Source organism: Triticum dicoccoides, chromosome 5B (genome assembly GCF_002162155.2).
Source record: "Triticum dicoccoides isolate Atlit2015 ecotype Zavitan chromosome 5B, WEW_v2.0, whole genome shotgun sequence".
Classification (NCBI taxonomy): Eukaryota; Viridiplantae; Streptophyta; class Magnoliopsida; order Poales; family Poaceae; genus Triticum; species Triticum dicoccoides.
Genome location: NC_041389.1, coordinates 408348844 through 408375136, shown reverse-complemented (window position 1 = coordinate 408375136; position 26293 = coordinate 408348844). Strand labels below are relative to the sequence as shown.

Below are 26293 nucleotides of genomic sequence, written 5' to 3'. Positions count from 1 at the left end.
GAAACCCCTTTCGGTGACGCTGGATGCCCATATTGGTTATCACATATTATACGAAGATCTTATTGGTCGAACCTCGATGTCAAGAATTCAGCTAATCCTGTATGTAGTTCCCTTTGTTGTATGTTACTTGCCCGAGATTCGATCGTCGATATCTCCATACCTAGTTCAATCTCGTTACCGGCAAATCTCTTTACTCGTTTCGTAATACAAGATCCCGTGACTAACTAATTGGTCACATTGCTTGCAAGCTTATTGTGATGTTGTATTACAGAGTGGGCCCTGAGATACCTCTCCGTCATACGGAGTGATAAATCCTAGTCTTGATCCATGCCAACTCAACAGACACCCTTGGAGATACATGTAGAGCACCTTTATAGTCACCCTGTTACGTTGCAATGTTTGGTACACACAAGGCACTCCTCCAATGTCAGTGAGTTGCATGATCTCATGGTCGTAGGGACATATACTTGACATGCAGAAAAACGATAGCAATAAACTTGATATGATCATATGCTATGTTCATAGTTTGGGTCTTGTCCATCACATCATTCTCCTAATGATGTGATCCCGTTATCAAATGACAACTCATGTTCATGGCTAGGAAACCATAGCCATCTTTGATCAACGAGCTAGTCCAATAGAGGCTTACTGGGGACATGTTGTTGTCTATGCATCCACACATGTATTTCAGTTTCCGGTCAATACAATTATAGCATGGATAATAAACGACTATCATGAACAAGGTAATATAATAATAACCACTTTATTATTGCCTCTAGGGCATATTTCCAACACTTATTCCCTCATCCATCCTGATCTCACCCAAAACTTGAAAACTTCAATCACACAAAACTTAACAAAACCTTCATGAGATCCGTTAGTATAATAAAACAAATCACCACTTTAAGTAATGTTGCAAACCCATTCATATTTTGTTATTGCATTATACCTACTCTATTCTAACTTTACCATGGCTTATACCATTTGATACAATCCATAGATTCATCAAAATAAGCACACGATGCAACGAAAATAGCATCTGTCAAAAACAGAATAGTCTATAGCAATCTGAACATTGACTATAGTTTTGTAACTCTAAAAATTCTGAAAAATTAGGACAACATTGGAAAATTGTATATCAATTATGTTTAGAAATTTCAGAGCAAAATCACGTTTACGTGGATTTGCAAAATTCCATAACTGGGCGCAAAAGTTTTTGTGAATTTACAAAATTCCATAACTGGGCGCAAAAGTTTCTGTTTTTCAACAGAATCAAGTCAACTATCACTCAAACCATCCTAAAGGCTTTACTTGGCACAAACACTAATTAAAACATGAGAAGAACAATCATAATAGTAGCATAATTGTGTATTTATTAAATAACAGAAAAGAAACTAAAATTTAAAGGATAACTATTGGGTTGCCTCCCAACAAGCGTTATTGTTTTATACCCCTAGCTAAGCGAAATGGCATAATGCATAGTTCCAAGTATTGTCGTCTTTCGTTTTTGCTCTGTAGTTGTCCCTCGTGGTTGACTTATATGGTGGCTTAATTCTAGTTCTAAGGAAGTGTCCCATACCCTTATTTAACAGAAATTAAATTTAATATTCCCTTCTCCATATCAATCACGACACCTATAGTTCATAAGAACAACCTACCAAGTATCGTGGGACAAGATAGATTGCAATCAATATCAAGTACAATAAAATCTATGGGCACATAATTACTATTTGCAAGAATAATAAAATCAGTAATTCTTCCCAAAGACTTTTTAATAGTAGAATCTGCCAAGTGCAAATTAAGAGAGCATTCTTCCAAATTAGTAAAACCTAGCACATCACATAGATATTTCGGAATTGTGGAAACACTAGCGTCCAAATCACATAAAGCATTGCACTCACAAACTTTGATCTTGAATTTAATGGTGGGTTCCCATTCATCATATAATTTTCTAGGAATTGAAATCTCTAATTCTAACTTTTCTTCTAAGGCTTTCATCATAGCTTCTACAATATGTTTAGTAAAAGCCTTATTTTGTTCATATGCGTTGGGTGAATTTAGCATGGATTGTAACAAATAATACACTAAATCAAAGAACAACTATGATAATTAAAGTCTTTGTGTCAGGACCCTGATCATATGCCACACCGATCTAGCATGTAACACCTCATATCACTTTGCGGCCTCACACACAGTATTCCCATGGGTGTCGCCTTACCAGGCCCGGGACCGTTTGCGCCTTTTGGCTCAGGTATATGATAGTGCCGTTAGCATCCATATGACAAAGAACCTAGGCTGACATGGCTAGTCGTAAACCCAAAGTGGCCCTAACTTATAGGGACAGGCATACATGACCCAGCAACGAACGTGTCGGTCATGAGCGAGTGAATCCAGGCTGTAGCAACTGGGCTAACAGGACTCCGGAGAATCCGGGCTGTAGCAGGCTAGCAGGACTCCAGTATACACTGTGTGACATTTCCCCGAAGGGACAGACACGGGAACGAAGAAGGACACATGTCGGCCAGCCTAAGTGTTCCGGAGCAGTAGCAAGCTACCAGGGCTCGGTGGAAGCACTAGGAGACATTTCCCGGTAAGAGAGGCTACCAAGGATAAACAACTAGATAGTCAGATCCCACACATACCAAGCATTTCAAATCATACATGCAATATGCTCGATATGTGCAAATACAACATGGCATCACAACATAACTCTATGACTCAAAGTATTTATTCAATAGGCTCCTGATAACCCACAAGTGTAGGGGATCGCAACAGCTTTCGAGGGTAAAATATTCAACCTAAATTTATTGATTCGACACAAGGGGAGCCAAAGAATATTCTTAAGTATTAGTAGTTGAGTTGTCAATTCAACCACAACTGGATAACTTAGTATCTGCAACAAGGTATTTAGTAGCAAAGTAATATGATAGTAATGGTAACAGTGGTAAAGGTAAAGATAGCGGTATTGTAGTGATTGTAACAGTAGCAACGAAAAAGTAAATAAGCGAAGCACAAGATGTGAAAAGCTCGTAGGCATGGATCAGTGATGGATAATTATGTCGGATGCGATTCCTCATGTAATAGCTATAACATAGGGTGACACAGAACTAGCTCCAGTTCATCAATGTAATGTAGGCATGTATTCCGAATATAGTCATACGTGCTTATGGAAAAGAACTTGCATGACATCTTTTGTCATACCCTCCCGTGACAGCGGGGTCCTAGTGGAAACTAAGGGATATTAAGGCCTCCTTTTAATAGAGTACCGGACCAAAGCTTTAACACATAGTGAATATATGAACTCCTCAAACTACGGTCATCACCCAGAAGTATCCCGATTATTGTCACTTCGGGGTTGTCGGATCATAACACATGATAGGTGACTATAGACTTGCAAGATAGGATCAAGAACACACATATATTCATGAAAACATAATAGGTTCAGATCTGAAATCATGGCACTCGGGCCCTAGTGACAAGCATTAAGCATAGCAAAGTCATAGCAACATCAATCTCAGAACATAGTGGATACTAGGGATCAAACCCTAACGAAACTAACTTAATTACATGGTAAATCTCATCCAACCCATCACCGTCCAGCAAGCCTACGATGGAATTACTCACGCATGGCAGTGAGCATCATGAAATTGGTGATGGAGGAAGGTTGATGACGACGACAACGACGAATCCCCCTCTCCAGAGCCCCGAACGGACTCCAGATCATCCCTCCCAAGAGAGATTAGGGCTTGGCGGCGGCTCCATATCGTAAAACGTGATGAAACTTTCTCTCTAATTTTTCTCTCCGTGAAACAGAATATATGGAGTTGGAGTTGAGGTCGGCGGAGCTTCAGGGGGCCCACGAGACAGGGGGCGCACCCAGGGGGGTGGGCGCGCCCCCACCCTCGTGGACAGGGTGTGGGGGCCCTGGCCTTCATCTTTTGCCAGCACTTTTTATATTTTCCAAAACTTGCCTCCGTGGATTTTTAGGTCATTCCGAGAACTTTTGTTTTCTACACATAAAACAACATCATGGCAGTTCTGCTGAAAACAGCGTCAGTCCGGGTTAGTTTCATTCAAATCATGCAAGTTAGAGTCCAAAACAAGGGCAAAAGTGTTTGGAAAAGTACATACGTTGGAGACGTATCAACTCCCCCAAGCTTAAACCTTTGCTTGTCCTCAAGCAATTCAGTTGATAAACTGAAAGTGATAAAGAAAAACTTTTACAAACTATGTTTGCTCTTGTTGTTGTAAACATGCAAAGCCAGCATTCAGGTTTCAGCAAATATTATGAACTAACCATACTCACAATAACACCTCGGTCTCACAATTACTCATATCAATGGCATAATCAGCTAGCGAGCCATAATAATAAAACTCGGATGACAACACTTTCTCAAAACAATCATAACATGATATAACAAAATGGTATCTTGCTAGCCCTTTCTGAGACCGCAAAACATAAATGCAGAGCACCTTTAAAGATCAAGGACTGACTAAACATTGTAATTCATGGTAAAAGATATCTAGTCAAGTCATACCCAATATAAACCAATAGTAATACATGCAAATGACAGTCTGCTCTCCAGCAGGTGCTTTTTAATAAGAAGGATGATGACTCAACATGAAAGTAAATAGATAGGCCCTTCACAGAGGGGAGCAGGGATTTGTAGAGGTACCAGAGCTTGATTTTAAAATAGAGATTGAATAACATTTTGAGCGGCATACTTTCACTGTCAACGCAACAACTATGAGATGGTTGTATCTTCCATACTACATGCATTATAGGCAGTTCCCAAATAGAATGGTAAAAGTTTATACTCCCCCATCACCAACAAGCATCAATCCATGGCTTGCTCGAAACAACGAGTGCCTCCAACTAACAACAATCCTGGGGGAGTTTTGTTTAATTATATTGATTTCCTTTGATCTTTTTGGATCATGGGACTGGGCATCCCGGTTACCGGCCCTTTCTCGTGAATGAGGAGCGGAGTCCACTCCGCTTGAGAATAACCCACCTAGCATGGAAGATATAGGCAGCCCTAGTTGAAACATGAGTTGCTCGAGCATACAAAATAGAATTTCATTTGAAGGTTTGGAGTTTGGCACATACAAATTTACTTGGAACGGCAGGTAGATACCGCATATAGGAAGGTATGGTGGACTCATTGGAATAACTTTGGGGTTTAAGGAGTTTGGATGCACAAGCAGTATTCCCGCTTAGTACAGGCGAAGGCTAGCAAAAGACTGGGAAGCGACCAACTGAGAGAGTGACAACAGTCATGAACATGCATTAATATTAATTCACACCGAGTACAAGCATGAGTAGGATATAATCCACCATGAACATAAATATCGTGAAGGCTATGTTGATTTTGTTTCAACTACATGCATGAACATGTGCCAAGTCGAGTCACTCAATTCATTCAAAGGAGGATACCATCCCATCATACCACATCATAATAATTCTAATAGCATGTTGGCATGCAAGGTAAACCATTATAACTCATAGCTAATCAAGCATGGCACAAGCAACTATAATCTCTAAATTTCATTGCAAATATGTTTACTTCATAATAAGCTGAATCAGGAACAATGAACTCATCATATTTACAAAAACAAGAGAGGTTGAGTTCATACCATCTTTTCTCATCTCAATCAGTCCATCATATATCGTCATTATTGCCTTTCACTTGCACGACCGAACGATGTGTATAATAATAATAGTGCACGTGCATTGGACTAAGCTGGAACCTGCAAGCATTCAACTCGAGAGAGAAGACAAAGTAATATGGGCTCTAAGTTAAATAAACAATCATGCATATGAGAGCCACTAAACATTTTCAATATGGTCTTCTACTCTCGACCCCCAAAAGAAAGAAAAGAAATAAAACTATTTACACGGGAAAGCTCCCAACAAGTAAAAGAAGAACGAGAAATCTTTTTGGGTTTTCATTTTAATTTCTACTATAAGCATGGAAATTAAACTAACTAATTTTTTTGGTTTTTCTTAAGGTTTATCAAACACACAAGAAGAAAACTAGAAAAAGAAAATTAAACTAGCATGGATAATACAATGAAAGAGTATGAGGACCGATGACTAGAATAGTGTGTGAACATGAATGTAAAGTTGGTGAGAAATACGTACTCCCCCAAGCTTAGGCTTTTGGCCTAAGTTGGTCTAATGCCACGGACCGCGGCTACTCTCCCCGGTGTACTGAGGGGTGTAATCAGGATACTACTGACTGGCCATCTCCCCCAGATCCCATTGGTAAGATGATGCTCGATAAGGGTCTAGTGCAGGTTCCGGCTCAGGCTCAGGTTCTGGAGCGGATGCTTGGCCTCGATGAGTGTACACTGCTTCCGGCGTGACAAGAAAATTATCTGCAATCAAATCAAACAACAGAGGTGCAGGCAAAATAATAGTCTCATTGTGTTTCTTATTAAATCTCGGGTTATACAAGAGCATCTTATCTTTGTTGTCAACAATAAACTCATGTGTTGCCATGCTCCTGTAATCTAAAATGTAAGGAGGCAATATTGTCTCCTCTTTCTCATGGTGCCTAATAGGTATCTCAAAATATTTAGCAAGACGTGCAGCATAGATACCTCCAAAGATGGGCCTCTTTGTACGACTCAGGTTTATACGTTTACAATAACGGCACCCATACTAAAACTATTATCACCAAACAAGGCATGGAATAGAATAATAATATCTAGAACATTGAAGTTTCCACTATTTCCATGACCAATCAAGCATCTACTAGCAAATATGGCAAAGTAGCATAAAACAGGAAAGTGTATGCTAGAGATTCTCGCATCGGAACCCTTCTTTGGATCCCCTACAGTGATAGTGTTAACAAAGCCATCCACAGCCCTATGATGTGGTTCCTCTAATTTTCCCTCAAGGGTATCCTAGATACCGCGCAAAAATTACGTAAAGACATTTCCCTGAATTCATCATATAAATGAAATGATACTGAAGGCAGTGACTTCTTAGGATAATAATAAAAGTTTTGCACGAAAGTATTGGTAAGTAAGAGATATTGATCGATCCGGTCGTGGAGGAAATCGATGAGGCCTGCATTCTCGGTCAAAGAATAAAAATCTTCATAAATTCCAGCTTCTCTCAAGAAATTATCGCATGGCCATTCACATGGCCGTACTTCCACTATGCGAGGAAGATTATACTTGGCCTTTTCCTTTTCTTTAGCTTGTTTTTCCTGGGAGCCTTGGCTAGAAGAGCCCCTCAAAAATCTCCTTAACATTTTCTGAAAATTTCTGAAATTTAGTAACTTCAAAATAAAAGTGAATAAAACTAAACAAGATTGATAGCAACTACTCCTACAAGTGCCTAGTGCATATATCATGCATTAGAATTACTTGGGACCTCATAAATTTAACATGCAAGCTCAAGAACATGGTCACGTATGCAGCAAAAATTTGCAATGAATAAAGCACTAGAACAAAAACTAATTGGACCAATGGAGGAGTCACATACCAAGCAACAATCTCCCAAAGCAGTTTTGTGAATGGAGCTTTGAGCAAGGAGATCGAAAATCGCAACAAAATGAGCTAGAACTCGTGCTTGAGCTGGATGGGGATTTTTTTAGGAAGAAGGTGAAGTGTGTGGGTACTGGCATAAGTGGAGGGGGTCCACCAGGGGCCCACGAGACAGGGGGCGCCCAGGGGGTGTGGGGGCGCCCTCCACCCTCGTGGCCTGGTGCTTGCCCCTCCTGCAGTGATTTGAGTGCCTAAAATCCTCAAATATTCTGTAAAAAATGTACTAAATTTGCAGGGCATTTGGAGCACTTTTATTTTCGGGATTTTTTTATTGCATGGATACTTCAGAAAACGGACTAATAATACTATTTTTTCTTTATTTATCCTAAATAACAGAAAGTAAAAAGAGGGTACAGAAGGTTGTGCCTTCTAGTTTCATCCATCTCATGATCATCAAAATGAATCCACTAACAAGGTTGATCAAGTCTTGTTAACAAACTCATTCCGAATAACACGGAACCGGAGAAATTTCGAATAACACTAAGTTACCTCAACGGGGACATGAACATCCCCAACAATAAGAATATCATACTTTTTCTTGACAGTAGGGAGAGGAAATTCAAAACCTCCAATAATGATAGTTGGAACTTTTCCAACAGAATCTATGTTGTGAACTTGAGGTTGTTTCCTCGGAAAATGTACCGTATGCTCATTTCCATTAACATGAAAGGTGACATTGCCTTTGTTGCAATCAATAACAGCACCTGTAGTATTTAAAAAGGGTCTACCGAGGATAATCTACATACTGTCGTCCTCAGGAATATCAAGAATGACAAAGTCTGTTAAGATAGTAACATTCGCAACAACAACAGGCACGTCCTCACAAATGCCGACAGGTATAGCATTTGATTTATCAACCATTTGCAAGGATATCTCAGTGGGTGTCAACTTACTTAATTCAAGTCTACGGTACAAGGAAAGAGGCATAACACTAACACCGGCTCCTAAATCACATAAGGCAGTTTTAACATAATTTCTTTTAATAGAGCAAGGTATAGTGGGTACTCCGGGATCACCAAGTTTCTTAGGTATTCCACCCTTAAAGGTATAGTTAGCAAGCATGGTGGAAATTTCAGCTTCAGGTATTTTCCTCTTATTAGTGATGATATCTTTCATGTATTTAGCACAAGGATTTGTTTTGAGCATATCAGTTAAGCGCATGCATAAGAAAATAGGTCTAATCATTTCAGCAAAATGCTCAAAGTCCTCATCATCCTTTGTCTTGGATGGTTTAGGAGGAAAGAGCATGGGTTTCTGAACCCATGGTTCTCTTTCCCTATTATGTTTCCTAGCAACAAAATCTCTCTTATCATAACGTTGGTTTCTTGATTGTGGGTTATCAAGACCAACAACAGGTTCAATTTCTATATCATTGTTATTACTAGGTTGAGCATCTACATGAACATCATTATTAGCATTATCATTAGGTTCATGTTCATCTCCGGATTGTGTTTCAACATCAGAGATAGAAGTATCATTAGGATTCTTAGGTGTTTCTACATTAGGTTCACTAGAAGCATGCAAAGTCCTATAATTTTTCTTTTTCTTCTTCTTAGAAGAACTAGGAGCATCTAGGTTACTATTCTGAGAATCTTGTTCAATCCTCTTAGGGTGGCCTTCAGGATACAAAGGTTCCTGAGTCATTTTACCAGCTCTAGTAACCACTCTAACAGCAAAGTCATGTTTGTTATTTAATTCATCTAGCAATTCATTCTGAGCCTTAAGTACTTGTTCAGCTTGAGTGGCAACCATAGAAGCATATTTGCTAATGAGTTTAAGTTCACCTTTAACTCTAGTCATATAATCACTCAAGCGTCCTATCTCGGAAGCATTATTCTTTAATTCTCTACCAACATAAGCATTAAAACTTTCTTGTCTAGCCATAAAGTCATCAAATTCATCTAAGAATAGGCTATGAAATTTAGTAGAGGGGATTTCAACTTTATCATATCTATAGAGAGAATTTACCTTTACTACCTGTGTCGGGTTATCAAGACAATGTGTTCCTTCAACAGGCGGTATATTAAGACCATGTATTTATTCCATAGGAGGTAAATTCTTAATGTCTTCAGCTTTAATACCTTTTTCTTTCATTGATTTCTTTGCCTCTGCATATCTTCAGGACTGAGAAACAGAACACCTCTCTTCTTCGGAGTAGGTTTAGGAATAGGCTCAGGAGTTGGCTCAATTGGTTCAGGAGTTGGCTCAGGAATTGGCTCAGGAAGAGTCCAATTATTTTCATTAGTCAACATATTATTCAATAATAATTCAGCTTGGTCGACTGCTTTTTTCCTGAAAACACAACCAGCACAACTATCCAAGTGGTCCTTGGAAGCATCAGTTAGTCCATTATAAAAGATATCAAGTATTTCATTTTTCTTAAGAGGATGATCAGGCAAAACATTAAGTAATCGGAGAAGCCTCCCCCAAGCTTGTGGGAGACTCTCTTCTTCGATTTGCACAAAGTTATATATTTCCCGCAAGGCAACTTGTTTCTTATGAGCAGGGAAATATTTAGTAGAGAAGTAATAAATCATATCCTGGGGACTACGCACACAACCAGGATCAAGAGAATTAAACCAAGTCTTAGCATCACCCTTTAATGAGAACGGAAATATCTTAAGGATATAATAATAGCGAGACTTCTCATCATTAGTAAACAGGGTGGCTATATCATTTAACTTGGTGAGATGTGCCACAACAGTTTCAGATTCAGTGCCATAGAAAGGATCGGATTCGACTAAAGTAATAATCTCAAGATCAACAGAGAATTCATAATCCTTATCAGTAACAAAGATAGGTGAAGTGGCAAAAGCAGGGTCATGTTTCATTCTAGCATTTAGAGTCTTTTGTTTCAGCTTAGCTAACAATTTCTTAAGATCTGATCTATCATTGCAAGCAAGAAAATCTCTAGCAGTTTCTTCATCCATAACATAACCCTCAGGAACAACATGCAATTCATAATTAGGAAGAGAACCTTCATCATCACTTTCATCAATGATTTCATTTTCAATAATTTCATTCTTCCTAGCCTTAGTAAGTTGTTCATCGAGAAATTCACCTAATGGCACAATAGTATCAAGCATAGAAGTAGTTTCATCATAAGTATCATGCATAGCAGAAGTGGCGTCATCAATAACTTGCGACATATCAGAATTCATAGCAGTAGCAGGTTTAGGTGTCGCAAGCTTATTCATAACAGAAGGAGAATCTAGTGCAGAGCTAGATGGCAGTTCCTTACCTCCCCTCGTAGTTGAGGGATAAATTTTAGTTCTTTGATCTTTCAAGTTCTTCATAGTAATTAGCAGATATAAATCCCAAGTGACTCAAAGTATAGAGCTATGCTCCCCGGCAATGGCGCCAGAAATTAGTCTTGATAACCCACAAGTGTAGGGGATCGCAACAGCTTTCGAGGGTAAAGTATTCAACCCAAATTTATTGATTCGACACAAGGGAAGCCAAAGAATATTCTTAAGTAGTAGTAGTTGAGTTGTCAATTCAATCACACCTGGATAACTTAGTATCTGCAGCAAGGTATTTAGTAGCAAAGTAATATGATAGTAATGGTAATAGTGGTAAAGGTAAAGATAGCGGTATTGTAGTGATTGTAACAGTAGCAACGGAAAAGTAAATAAGTGAAGCACAAGATGTGAAAAGCTCATAGGCATCGAATCAATGATGGATAATTATGTCGGATGCGATTCCTCATGTAATAGCTATAACATAGGGTGACACAGAACTAGCTCCAGTTCATCAATGTAATGTAGGCATGTATTCTGAATATAGTCATACGTGCTTATGGAAAAGAACTTGCATGACATCTTTTGTCCTACCCTCCCGTGGCAGCGGGGTCATAGTGGAAACTAAGGGATATTAAGGCCTCCTTTTAATAGAGTACCAAACCAAAGCATTAACACATAGTGAATACATGAACTCCTCAAACTACGGTCATCACCGAGAAGTATCCCGATTATTGTCACTTCGGGGTTGTCGGATCATAACACATAATAGGTGACTATAGACTTGCAAGATAGGATCAAGAACACATATATATTCATGAAAACATAATAGGTTCAGATCTGAAATCATGGCACTCGGGCCCTAGTGACAATCAGTAAGCATAGCAAAGTCATAGAAACATCAATCTCAGAACATAGTGGATACTAGGGATCAAACCCTAACAAAACTAACTTAATTACATGGTAAATCTCATCCAACCCATCACCGTCCAGCAAGCCTACGATGGAATTACTCACGCACGGCGGTGAGCATCATGAAATTGGTGATGGAGGATGGTTGATGATGACGACGGCGACGAATCCCCCTCTCCGGAGACCCGAACGGACTTCAGATCAGCCCTCCCAAGAGAGATTAGGGCTTGGCGGCGGCCCCGTATCGTAAAACGCGATGAAACTTTCTCTCTGATTTTTTTCTCCGCAAAACGGAATATATGGAGTTGGAGTTGAGGTCGGTGGAGCTTCAGGGGGCCCACGAGACAGGGGGGCGCGCCCAGGGGGGTGGGCACGCCCCCCACCCTCGTGGACAGGGTGTGGGGCCCCTAGCCTTCATCTTTTGCCAGTATTTTTTATATTTTCTAAAACTTGCCTCCGTGGATTTTCAGGTCATTCCGAGAACTTTTGTTTTCTACACATAAAACAACATCATGGCAGTTCTGCTGAAAACAGCGTCAGTCTGGGTTAGTTTCATTCAAATCATGCAAGTTAGAGTCCAAAACAAGGGCAAAAGTGTTTGGAAAAGTAGATACGTTGGAGACGTATCGGCTCCGAGGAGCGAGATATTACAAACATGGGTCTCATGACCCAACATTCAGAGCATACAAGTCAAAGCACATGCGGAAGCTTAACATGTCTGAGTACAGACATCTACAAATGAAAAAGGCTGAGAAGCCTGACTATCTACCAGATCCTGCCGAGGGCACAAGATCGTAGCTGAGGTAGCAAGCTAAACGTCGAAGTCCAAGCGATACTACTAGCGAGACCGAAACTCTCTGCAAAGACATAAATTAAGCAAACGTGAGTACAAATGTACCCAACAAGACTTACATCAGAACTAACTACATATGCATCATTATCAACAAAGGGGATGGTGGGGTTTAACTGCAGCAAGCCAGCTTTGACTCAGTGGCTATCCTGAACCATGACTGCAATGTAACTCTTTTGAGGTGGCGCACACGAGTCCACATATTCACCATATCAATACACCACTATGGATGTGCTCCCATCTCCCTACGAGAACGCCATCCATAGCACTCACACTTATCTTGCATATTTTAGAGTATCCACTTTCACTTGTCTATGAACTATATAGGCAACCCAGAGGTCCTTTACCGCGGACGCGGCTATTCGAATAGATGATGTTAACCTTGCAGGGGTGTACTTCTTCACACATGCTCTCACCACTTACCGCCGTTTACACGACATGTACTCGGCAACCTTCAAGCGGAAGCCCCACGAGGGTGTCGGCCATGGCCTACCTAAACACTCAAGTCTCTAGTCCAGGTTTATCGCCTATTCAGGTTCCATCCGCAGGGAGTCCGACCGAGGTTTCCACACACGACCCCGAACGATGTGTACAAGGTTCCGCGACACCAAACAGGCGCCCAGCATACCCGGCCACGTGCCTACCGCAACATAGCCCACCCCTTGGGTCAGCGCTGCCCACGGCCTCCAGCATACTACAAACACCAGGAACTACTTGCAACTCCTGGACAGAGGACAAGGGTGAGTAAGAAGTAGAGAGGGTCCATTGGTTTTGGGCCCAATGCGTGGTAGTAACTATTTCATGGATCACAAACACAGAACTCAGTTCCTGAGGATGGCTTCAATGAGACAACCCACCATGTACTCCTACATGGCCTCTCACCGCTACCTTTACCAAATCGTGTTCACACACTTAGCTCACACATAGTAGGACATGTTCACAACATTCCAATTCATCCCCGATGAATCAAACCTGACTCAACTCTAAGCAGTAGCAGGCATGACAAAAAAGCGTGAACGAGTAGGCACATCAAGGCTCAAACAACTCCTACTCATGCTAGTGAGTTTCATCTATTTACTATGACAATGACAGGTCATGCAGAGGAAAGGGGTTCAACTACCGCAGCAAGTAACATATGAATCATTGTTGTCCTAATGCAGTAAAAGAGGGCAGGAGCGAGAGAGCGGGATTGTATCAGAATGAAAAAGGGGGTTTTGCTTGCCTGGCACTTCTGAAGATAGTATAGCTCTTCATCGGTGTCATCGATCTCATCATCGGTATCATGTCTATCGAGAGGGGACAAATACCGGCAACACAGAAGGAAACACAATCAATGCAATGCATAATATGATGCATGATCACGACATGGAAAAATGAGTGTGTTGGGCTAATGCAACTACAAACAGGGTGGTTTGAGTTATTTTGAACCCAAGGTTCAAGTTCAAACTCAAACTATGACTTTATAAAGTGCATTATCATGTTTTGATATAAACAACAGGTTTAAGTTGCTTTAACATGCATGAAACTAGTTCGGATGGATAGGTTGGATTTTTCTGATCATTTTTCATATATAACTTATTTCATCTGGAGTTACAGATAATTTTCTATGAATTTTAGAAGTTTAGGGCATTTTCTAGAATTTCCTGAATAAGATTAAATCCAGAAAAAGGTTAACTGCGTCAGCATGATGTCAGCAGGTCAAAGGCGCCATCCCAGGTCAAACCTGACGGCTGGGACCCACATGTCAGTGTAACAATTAACTAACATAGTTAGTTAGTGTTAGGTTAGCACTAACCTAGGTTAATTAGGGCCTAGGCCCACTTGTCAGTGAGTCAACTAATTAACTAAGTTAATTAGCGCTAACTAAACTAACACTTAAACTAAACAAGGGCATGGCCCACGCGTTAGTGACCCTGGGGGGGGGGTCAAACCCCAGGTCAAACGAGGTAAAACCCACAGGTGACTCATCGCCGGCGAGGCCCAAGACTGCGGCGCGGCTCGAAAAACGCCCACAGGGCACAGACGAGTCCGTTCTTGGGCTCGTTGGAGAGCTCTTGCACGCGTGCGTCGAGTGGTGGTGGCGGCCGAGCCTATGGTGGCTAGAGCCGACGATGGCGAGCTCCAAGGCGGCGGCCAGAGTTCGGGCCTGCACGGAAACAAGGCTACGGTGCACGGCGTGAGGTTCTGGTGGGTGTGCTCGGCTCCTGGGAGTGCATTGAGTGCAGTGACGTGCTTGGTTTGGACGGAGGCGAACCAAAGCAACGACGACGACAAGTCCGGCGCCGATGAGGTCTCAGCGAGCTCGGGGAAGCACCGGAGCAAGCGGAGCGGCGAGAGGGATCTCCGACGGCCGGCGATGAGGATGTTGGTGTAGAGGGTGATGCAGGGCATCCGGCGCCGTGCGAGTTGACGGAGAGGCGCGGGAGATGGAGGCGGAGCCCGTGGGCAGCACGGGGAGACGAGGGGAGCACAGTGGCCGCGGCATCAGCGAGCGGCGACGAGGAGCTCCGCTCGATGGAAGAGAGAGGGAGCCAGAGGAGGGGGGAAGGCATGGGAGAGAGTGAGAGGGCCTGGGGGTGCATGGCGACGCGGGAGAGATCCAAGGCGACGGAGACGCAGGCAGGAAGGGTGGAGGTGGCCGGGACGCGTGCCGGCACATTGCGGCCACGCGCTCTACCTACTGGCTTGGCGAGGAAGACGACAGGGAAGGAGGCGGTGGTGGGCTGGGCCAGCAAGCTGGGCTGCCAGCTGGGCCGCAAAGGTGAGGCCAGGTAAGTTTTCCTTTTCTTTCTATTTTTCTATTTTTCTGCAATTGTTTTGGCTTTATTAAAAATGCCAGAGCATTTTCAAAAATCCTGAAAATATTTATGGGCACTGTTGAAATTATTCCCAACAACCCTCAACTAGTTTCAGAATTATTAGAGCATTTAAAATATTTATAGGATTTAAATGCCCCAATACAAATACAAAATGAGTTAATTCAAAAATCCAGAAATGACCTAGAAATATGTTCATCATTTTTGGCAGAGGTTTCTACCTTTATCAAAAATGATGAACATTTCCAAAGGGCATTTTGGTTTCATTGAAAATATTTCACTGTGATCCTAGTTGGATTTCATTTGGTTCTAGGGTTTGAACATCCCCATTTCAAGTTTAGGCAAAATTTAAACATGATGCACACATGAAGCTAGCCTAGTGCATTGCCAAGAGCTAGGGATGTGACACTTTGTAATCCAAGAGAGTGGGCACATCACTAGTTAAAGTTTTTACCTCTCCAAACCCACTTTTATCAAAATTTTCAACAAGAGTTTTACCCTCCGAGTTATGGAAACGCCTTCTAGCTAAATTTGACTCTTCTTCAATCCCCTTATTGTCAAGTTTAATATTACTACAAAATGAATCAATAGAAGAAACACCAATCATTTTAACATCTTCATCATTACTACGAAAAAAATCAGGCGGAATCGTCTTTTCTAAAAATTCTCTTTTAGCTCTTAGCATAGGGGTTCTTTTCTTGCTCTCATCCATGGAGACATATGAAGCTTTAATTGATTCATTGATATCAACCTTGGGTGGAAAAATTTTAATCTTGAGATTTTTCACATCATGTGTAATTCTATCAATACTCCTAGACATATCATCAATCTTACTCATTTTTTCTTCTATCGTAGTGTTGAAAACTTTTTGAGCATTAATAAATTCTTTGGTATTATTCTTAAGATCAGAGGGCATCCTATTATTATTATTATTATTATTATTATTATTATTATTATTATTATTATTATTATTATTATTATTATTACTATTATTATTATTATTATTATTATTATTATTATTATTATTATTATTATTATTATTATTATTATTATTATTATTATTATTATTATAAGAGTTACCATAGGAATTGCCATAATTATTAGAGGATCCTCCAAGGAACGGCTTAGGATTAAAATTACCTCTATAAGCATTATTATTAAAGTTGTTTCGTGAAACAAAATTCACATCTACGAGATCATTATTTTGCTCAATTAAAGTAGACAAAGGCACATCATTAAGATAAATAGGAGCATTTTTACTACCAACCAATTTCATAAGTGAATCAACTTTTTCACTCAAAGTACTAATTTCTTCAACAGAATTAACCTTTTTACTAGTAGGTGCTCTTTCGGTATGCCATTGTGAATAATTTACCATGATATTATCAAGTAATATAGTAGCTTCACCCAAAGTAATCTCCATAAAAGTACCACCCGTGCGGAATCTAAAAGATTTCTAGAGACAAAATTCAACCCCGCATAATTTTTTTTGTATGATCGTCCATAAATTTAAACTATGAGTAGGGCAATTTCTTAGCATTAGTTTCAATCTTTCCCAAGATTGTGCAACATGTTCATGATCAAGTTGCTTGAAATTCATAATTTGATTTCTAAGGGAAATAATTTTAGCATGAGGAAAATACTTAGTAATAAAAGCATCGTTGCACTTGTCCCAAGAATTGATACTATTTCATGGCGAAGATGAAAACCAAATTTTTGCACGACCCCGCAAAGAAAACAGAAATAATTTTAATTTCATAATATAATTGTCCACATCTTTTTTTCTTTTGCATATCACACAATTCTACGAAAGTGTTTAGATGGGATGCAACATCCTCATTAGGATTACGGGAAAATTGCTCTTTCATAATAAGATTCAATAAAGCGACATTAATATCATAAGACTCTGCACTAGCGGCGGGAGGAGCAATCGGAGTACTAATAAAATCATTATTATTAGTATTACAAAAATCACACAACTTTGTATTTTCTTGAGACATTAATTATGACTACCAAACAATATCACAAGCAAACAAAAGATCAAACCAAGAAAAGGCAAACGATAACTATTTTTGTATTTTTGTAAATCTTTTTAGAAGTTGGGGAGATGAAAACGAGATGCAAATGACAAATAAAGTAAATTACAAGGAGATGGAAGTTTATGCGTAGGTACTTGATAGATGTTGATGATGTCTACCCGGCAACGACGCTAGAAATTTTTCCTGCACTTGTGAGCTGCACTGGGATTTCTCCTAAGAGGAGGGGATGATGCAGTACAATAGAGATAAGTATTTCCCTCAGTTATGAAACCAAGGTTATCAATCCAGTAGAAGAACCAATCAACTCTATGTAAATAGCACCTACACACAAACAATGGATACTTGCGGTCCGACGCGTAGAGGGGTTGTCAATCCCTCAACGGTTACGAGCGAGATTAAATTGTATAAGATTTGATAGATAGATCTGATGGAAATACAAAATAAAATAAATAAAAGAAAATTACAGCAAGGTATTTAGGACTTTTATATGACAAAAGATAGACTCGGGGGGCCATAGTTTTCACTAGAGACTTCTCTCGAGAAAATAGCACAGGGTGGGTAAACAAATTACTGTTGAGCAATTGATAGAAAAGCAAATAATTATGACGACATCCAAGTCAATGATCAAAAATATAGGCAACACGTCCAAGATTAGTAGACCGAAACGATTCTTGCATCTACTACTATTACTCCACACATCGACTGCTGTCCAGCATGCATCTAGTGTAATAAGTTCATGAAAAAATGGAGTAATGCATTAGACAAGATGACATGATGTAGACAAGTGATAATCCCCAAGTGCAAGGAATCATCGTAGCAATTTCCAAAGATGGAAGTGATAAGTATGGAGTGTCAAACCCACGGGGAGCTAAAGGTAAGATTAATATTCTCTCAAGTCCTATCTGCCACTGATACGACTTTATGTACACTGAGCGTTTGCTTTCATCTAGAAACGAGAAATAAAACTACGTTACGGGTATGAAGAGGATAGCTTTGCATAATATTAGAGGACTAAAATATAAAATAGGTGTTGTTAACATAAAGTTAGAATATATCATAATATATTATAAATAGCGAGTGTGGAATAATGATGGATCAGTGTGCGGAATTATCCTAGGCAATTGATAACAAGATCGGTAATCATTATTGTAATTTTATATGAGGGAGAGGCATGAGCTAACATACTTTCCGTACTTGGATCATATGAACTTATGATTGGACCCCTAGCAAGCATCCACAACTACTAGAAGTAATTAAGGTAAGCTCAACCATAGCATTACGTATCAAGTCCCCTTTACTCGCATACGCAACAACCCCTTTACTCGAATGTAAGCTTCTGTCACCCTAGCCACCCACTATAAGCGAATCATGAACGTATTGCAACACCCTACAACGGGAATCCTTCACGTGTGCGTGGCACGGAAGGCACCATAGGATAGCAGCAAAATAAAACATACAACTCAAAGCAATCAAGGTCATCAATCAACCGAAAAGACAAAATAAATCCACTCAGAACATCATAGGATGGCAACACATCATTGAATAATAATATGTGGTATAAAGCACCATGTTCAAGTAGGGATTACAGCGGGGTGCAGGAGAATGGACCGTTGAAAAGAGATGAGGGAGGTGATGTTGATGAAGACGATCACCGCGGCGATGGTTCCCCCGACGGCACTCCAGCGCCACCGAGAGGTAGGGAAGAGAGGTTCCCCCTCCGGCTTGCTCCTCCATGGCCTCGTCACTAGATGGGGAGAGGTTCTCCCTCTGGTCCTTAGCCTCCATGGTGCCCGAAGGGGCGGGAGCCCCTCCGAGATTGGATCTCTCTCTCTCTCTCTCTCTCTCTCTCTCTCTCTCTCTATTCTCTTCTGTTTCATGTTCCTGATTTATAGCCTTTCACCGTTTCTTAAATTCTCGGGAATCCGTAACTCCGATTGGGCTGAAATTTTAATACGATTTTTATCCGGATATTAGCTTTCTTGTGGCCGAAGAAGGGCACCAACCGCCTTACAGGGGCCCAACAAGCCTGCCCGGTGTGCCTCGTAGGGGGCGCCCCTCGAGCTTGTCGGCCCCTCGGGCATCGTCTCGCGTTTATTTTTTTTCCCAAAAATCATATATATTGCAAAATAAATCTCCGTAAATTTTTATCACGTTTGGACTTCATTTGATATGGATATTCTGCGAAACAAAAAACATGCAACAAACATGAACTGACACTGGACACTGGATCAATATGTTAGTCCCAAAAATAATATAAAAGTGCACTGGATCAATATGCTATGTTTTTTGAAATTATTTTTCATGGGATAGTAGATGAACCCAAGCTCATCTATGGACTATCGACTTTTACCTTTCAAATTCAGGCTAGCAAAGTATTGAAAAACTCAAAGTATTCGAAAACTACACTATTTTAATCTATAGGCACATGATATCACAGTTTTGACATACCGAAGTATTCTAGAGTATTAAGAATACTGCAAACATGTTTGGGTATTGCTTACATACAACATAAATTAGCAACTATTCACAATCGAAAACACGCATGTGCCAAGCTCCCTAGTCGTTGCACACTTGGACAACCAACAAACAGCCGCATACATAAACTTGGACGACCATGCACAAATATAGGTTACCAAAAGCGGAGGCAGTTGAACTACCATGAGCGAAGTTGCCGACTATGCGTGGGTTGGAAAACTCAGCCTTCTTCAGCGGCCGTCGAGGGTAATTACAAGAAATTCAATGGCGGTGCCGACGGTGCACCACGGAGTGAAGCTGAATTGAGGTGATCGAGTTGTGCTGCTTGGGAACAAGGAAGCAGATGTGCCAGTTTTCTCACTATGCTCAGTTTTTAGAGAAGAGGTCTGGTGTTTTTTTTATTATACAGAGGAAATACTATGGTTTGACAAATACTCTAGTATTAAAACCACAGTTTTTAGGCGCAGCCAAACAACCCGTTGTAAATAAAACTACTAATCTAAAAACTGCAGTATTCTTATGATACTTTAAAGATACTTTGCTATCAAACATGCCCTCAATCAACTTTTTTTAAGGACAGTCATGGACTATAGACTAATACTTTGTTTTATTTATATAAATAAAATATATAAAACCGCGAGATCTGTACGCAGCCTCTTTTTTTTTAGAGCTTGATTACACAGCCTCTATTTTATCGAGGGGTACACAGCCCCTAATGGGCCAGGAGAAAAAGCAGGGGTTATGTTTTTTTAGGGGTAGCAGCGGGTTTATAGTCTGGGCCCATGTCCCAGAGAACCTAAGCCCAGCCCACATTACCCCAAGCACAACAGCAACCCAGCCTGCCAAAAGTCTAGCGTGCCACCCAAAGAATCCAAGCAAACCCTAGCCTCTCCATCTCCACCTCCATCCTCCGCGCCCCCGCTCTGCACGCCGCCGGTCCCTCAACACCCTCCATCCTCGTCCGCCGTCAGCCGCTGAGCGCGCGGCCGCACCCGTCTACTCCGCCGCTCCAAGCCTCCGTTCCCCGCTGGATCTGAGCCTCATCCGCTCCACGGCCGCGACTCAAGGCAAGTTAACCGACCTGATTGATTCTCTATCAGACTTGTCGTTGCAGGCCGCCGCGCGCGCCCTACCAGCAATCTCGCCGCGTACCAGGCCTAGGTTCCAGCTCTAGCCGCCGACGAGCAGGCTACTGCTGCGCCGAGTCCCGGGGATCTCACTGACCCAACGTCAGGTCGAGGTCTCTTGCTTGGGTTGCGCCCTTGCTCGTCGCATCTCACAATTTTTCCCAGTTCAGTTGGTTTGTTATGTTTAGGGTATAGGTCTAGCTCTCTGCTCATACACGCGAGCTTGCATCTTCTGCCGGTATTGTTTAACTGCCTTCGATGAGCTATTTTTTCTTTATGGGGTTTGATTCGTTCATATGAGTCATTCCGTAAGCATTGTTTACCTTATTGTTAGTGTGTCCATTTATGTGTTCCGAGGATAGTTTTCCCCCCTTGTTTAATTGCCTGTGATGCAATTTCGCGTGCTTCCTTCTGTGTGTATTGATGATATCTTTCTTACTTGTGTACTTTGCATAGCTCGAAGACAGTTGAAGGTAATTTGCAAGCAGCAGCCATGGCATCTCGTTTTTGGGGACAGGTACTTGCTTTCTCTCCTGCACTGAGCTACTGAATCAGACTCTATGTTGCATAAGTGTAGTAGTATGCATATATGTTGTCCTTGTCAACTGCAATTACTTAGTACCTTTATCTCTATCTACCCAACATCAGGGAGACAGTGACTCTGAGGAGGAGGTGGACGAGATCGAGTCAGAACAAGGGAGTGATAGCGAGAAATCAGAAGCCGGTGATGGGGGACGCGATGGGTCCAAGAACCGCTATCTGAACAAATATACACAAGACAGTGACGACTCTGACACTGAGAGCCACCGCGTGATTCGCTCCTTGAAGGACAAGCGCAATGATGAGATGAAAGCTACTGCCGACCAGATGCGCAATGCAATGAAGATCAATGACTGGATTAGCTTGCAGGAGTGTTTTGACAAGCTAAACAAGCAGCTTGACAAAGTTGTTCGTGTCAATGAATCTGCGAAAATTCCAAATGGGTATATCACAACTCTTGTGCTACTGGAGGACTTCCTTGCCGAGGCTCTTGCAAACAAGGAAGCCAAGAAGAAGATGAGCAGCAGCAACGCGAAGGCGCTAAATGCTGTCAAGCAAAAGCTTAAGAAGAACAACAAGCAGTATGAAGACTTGATCCAGAAGTGCAGAGAGAATCCAGAGAGCTTTGAAGATGATGTTGCAGATGATAAGGATGTGGATGATGATGATGATGAGAGTGGGGATGATGTTGTGGATCCGGATAAGATGGCCTCTGACTCAGAAGATTCAGGGAATGAAGACGATGTCAGTCAAGATGGTGGAGCCTGGGAAAAGAAGTTGAGCAAGAAAGATAAGATTATGGACAAGCAGTTCTTGAAGGACCCGAGTGAGATTACATGGGATATTGTTGATAAAAAGCTCAAGGAGATTGTGGCGTCGAGGGGTAAGAAGGGCACTGGGAGAGTTGAACGTGTGGAGCAGTTAACATTTTTGACACGGGTGGCAAAAACGCCTGCCCAGAAGCTTGAAATTCTTTTTCATGTGATTTCTGCCCAGTTTGATGTCAACCCTAGCTTACTTGGTCATATGCCAGTCAATGTGTGGAAGAAGTGTGTTAATAATATGCTTCTTGTGCTTGATATTCTGCAACAGTATCCTAATATTGTAGTGGACACCTCAGTGGAGGCTGATGAGAAGGAAACTCAGAAGGGTGCCGACTATGATGGAACAATCCATGTTACTGGTGACCTAGTTGCATTCCTGGAGAGAATTGACTCGGAGTTCTTTAAGAGTTTGCAGTGTAGTGATCCATATACCAAAGATTATGTTCAGAGGCTTAGAGATGAACCCTTGTTTTTGGTACTTGCGCAAAATGTGCAAGAGTACCAGGAAAGGGTTGAGAATCATAAGGCTGCTGCGAAGGTTGCATTGCGTCGTGTTGAACTAGTCTACTACAAACCTCAAGAAGTATATGATGCAATGAGAAAGCTGGCTGAGCAAACTGAGGTTGTCATGGAGGATGGAGATATTGAGGCCGGCGATGAGCATCAAGCAGCTGATGACAATAGAGGACCACCACCGTTTATTGTGATTCCGGAGGTTGTACCTAGGAAGCCTACTTTCCCCGAGAGTGGCAGAGCTTTGATGGATGGATTGATGTCTCTAATTTACAAGTATGGAGATGAAAGGACCAAAGCCCGGGCAATGCTGTGTCACATATATCACTATGCAATCTCTGAAGAATTTTCAGTTGCTCGCGACTTACTCTTAATGAGTCGTTTACAAGATGGGATTCAACTTATGGACATCTCATCTCAGATTTTATACAACCGGGTCATGGCCCAACTGGGGTTATGCGCCTTCCGAGCTGGTTTGATAGCTGATGCTCATGGTTGCCTGTCTGAGCTATATGCAACTGGAAGGGTGAAAGAGTTGCTTGCACAAGGTGTCCAGTATAGTCGATACCACGAGAGAACTCCTGAACAGGTGAGGCTCCCTCTTGTCTATCATGTGAATGCCTGCACACATGGCAGCTAGTTTCCTATTTAGTTTCCTATGCAACAATGACACGACACATAAACAGGGATCCACCATTTTCCCAAGAGATACATATATATTTATATAATCAGCAATAATTTTCACTTATGTTTTTGACACATGCTCAGGGGATGGTGCTGCCCAGTTGTAGGATACATTAACTTGTTTATATTGTGTTATTGAGGGGTAGGCTGTATTGTTACGTATATTGCTGCCCTGTTGAAATGGAACCACGAGTCCAGTTGATTTAAATGAGTTTTGCTATTTACCTGAGCCTTACTGGTACACATTGGTGGTTAGATGATGCATCGGCATCAGATACGACTACACTGTCTGGTGTCATCATTGTAGTTGCAAAATGTCACTGTTAGTCATAATTGTATCTTAGCCTTTTTTTTTGCTAATGGATATCTTAGCTAGTCTAATAGAAGAACCTGTCATTCTGACCATATTCTTTCATTTAGTTTTATTTTTTAGGTGTGAAATTTCAAATGCTTAACGCATAGTTTCTACAAAGTACCTCTTTACAATGACATCTTCTCCTTTCTTGAGCTCCTTTGGTATTTTATTTATCTAGATAAGGTCCTTCAAGAGTATCTGCTCCTTTTCTCTTGGTTTTCCCAGAATTGACTTGCAGGCTTGAACTCGTCATTTTAGCAATACGATCTAATTGATATGATCACTGTTGACAATGGAAATACAACATACATATTCTCTGCTCATGATGTATTTACTTTCTACTGCAGGAACGACTTGAGAGGAGAAGGATGATGCCTTACCATATGCATATAAACCTTGAACTTTTGGAAGCCACACATTTGATCTGTGCAATGCTAATTGAGGTCCCGTATATGGCTTCCAGTACTTATGACAAGCGGAGGCCTATGAGCAAAACATTCCGCAGGCTTCTTGAAATGAGTGAGAGACAGACTTTTGTTGGACCTCCAGAAACGGTGAGGGATCATGTAATGGCTGCCACGAGGGCCCTCAATAAGGGTGACCATGAAAAGGCTTTCAGTGTCATCAGTTCTCTGGATACCTGGAAACTTTTGAGGAATAAGGAGCATATCCTTGAGATGCTGAAGCTTAAAATCAAGGAAGAGGCTCTTAGAACCTATCTCTTCTCTTACTCGTCTTGCTACGAGTCCCTGAGCCTTGATCAGCTCACCACTATGTTTGACCTCAGCGAGGCACACGCTCACAGCGTTGTTAGCAAGATGATGATGCACGATGAGCTTCATGCAAGCTGGGACCAGCCAACCAAGTGCATTGTATTCCAGAACGTGGATCAAACCAGGCTGCAGGGACTAATCTTCCAGATGACTGATAGGCTCTCTGTCCTTGTGGAGAGCAACGAGAGGGCGTATGAAGCCAGGACTGGTGGTGCCCTTGAGGGTGCACCACCCAGGCGCAGGGGTGATCAAGACTCGTCCAATATGGGAAAGTGGCAGGAGAACTTTGTGTCGTCACAAGGCGGCCGCCGCGGCGGTGGGAGGTCTGGTTATGCTGGTAGAGGAGGCTCTGGGCAGGGCGGTGGGTACCAAAATGACAGGGGTGGCCAGGGTTCCCGTGGGGGCTATGGTGGTGGTTCTCGGTTCCAGGATGGAAGGGCTCGCAACCAGTCTGGTTCCTCGTCTAGAGGGGATGGCAATGGACGCATGGTGTACCTAAACAGGCCTGGTAGAAATTAGAAGTCTGATAGATTTGAGATAAATTCCGAGCAAGGTTGCCTTGAAGCATTGTTTCCGCACCGTTCAGAACTTGAGTTGTCGTTTGCTCTATTTTTGTAGCTTCTGTTGTCTGTCATAAATCTACCAAGAAGTCTTGAGTAATAGTTGTCTGGTTTGTATCATGGGAGTGAGGACTACATATTCACTCCTTTATAACATCAAGTTACTATTTTCCACATTTCCTTTTTTCTGCAACTTGTTTTGCCATCTTCTTCCAGGCATGTCATGAATGTGTTTTTTTAGTGCAAGTTAATCTTTTATCTCTGCGAGCTGCTTGTGACAACGTAGAGCCACAAAAGGAGGGGATTTTACTGTTGATCTTCAAAACTGTTGGTCCTGGTTTCGTTATTGGCCCAAGATTACAACAGTACAGTATTTTTTAGTTTAGAAAGTGGTTCAATCATGCATGTGATTGGTGATACCATTGCTCTTCCAGTACCCTAATTGCAGTTCGAGTTCCAGCTACAAAGTGAACACTATAACTGCATTAGTGAAAATGGAAATCAGCTGTACACTAGAAGTCGTAATGATTGCCTGATCATTGGCAGGGAAATCATGTACCCCTCTGTTCCTAAATATAAGTCTTTGTAAAGATTCTATTATGGACCACATACAGATGTATATAGATGCATTTTAGAGTATAGATTCACTCATTTTGCTCCGTACGTGGTTTATAGTGGAATCTCTTCAAAGACTTATATTTAGGAACGGAGGGAGTACTTTGTAATTAGCATGATGCCCGCGCTCGTTGCTAAGAAGCTATAAACGGCTTAAGAGCATAATTTTTAGTTAGAGTCTACTACCTCCGTCCGGGTTTATTAGGCTAAAGACAACTTCTCTTAGACCAAGACACATAGTAATTTGCTCGCATTAATTCTTCCATTTCATTCCCAATGCACTCTCTCATATGCATGCAACCAATGAAAAAGCACGCATGAAGTGTATTAATTTCTCAGCCATGGCACTAACAACAATGACTTACAGTGCAACCAATGAAATGGTTGCATGCATGCATCTTTCCAAAGCGA

General features: G+C 41.4%; 1 protein-coding gene across 1 annotated transcript; it reads left to right on the top strand.

The window, feature by feature from the left end:
- Positions 1-20732: 20732 nt before the first annotated feature.
- LOC119309584 (eukaryotic translation initiation factor 3 subunit C-like) lies at positions 20733-25460 on the top strand. The gene is made up of 4 exons (XM_037585562.1): positions 20733-20958; positions 21475-21535; positions 21667-23484; positions 24282-25460. The coding sequence occupies exons 2-4, from the start codon at positions 21512-21514 to the stop codon at positions 25224-25226; spliced, it is 2787 nt and encodes a 928-aa protein (XP_037441459.1). The 5' UTR covers positions 20733-20958; positions 21475-21511; the 3' UTR covers positions 25227-25460.
- The last annotated feature ends 833 nt before the right edge of the window (positions 25461-26293 follow it).

Excerpts from the sequence above, each read along its gene's own strand:
- LOC119309584 (XM_037585562.1), top strand. The coding sequence starts at position 21,512 with ATGGCATCTCGTTTTTGGGGACAG. Across the intron at positions 21,536-21,666 it reads CATCTCGTTTTTGGGGACAG|GGAGACAGTGACTCTGAGGA; the intron begins GTACTTGCTTTC and ends ACCCAACATCAG. Across the intron at positions 23,485-24,281 it reads ACGAGAGAACTCCTGAACAG|GAACGACTTGAGAGGAGAAG; the intron begins GTGAGGCTCCCT and ends TTTCTACTGCAG.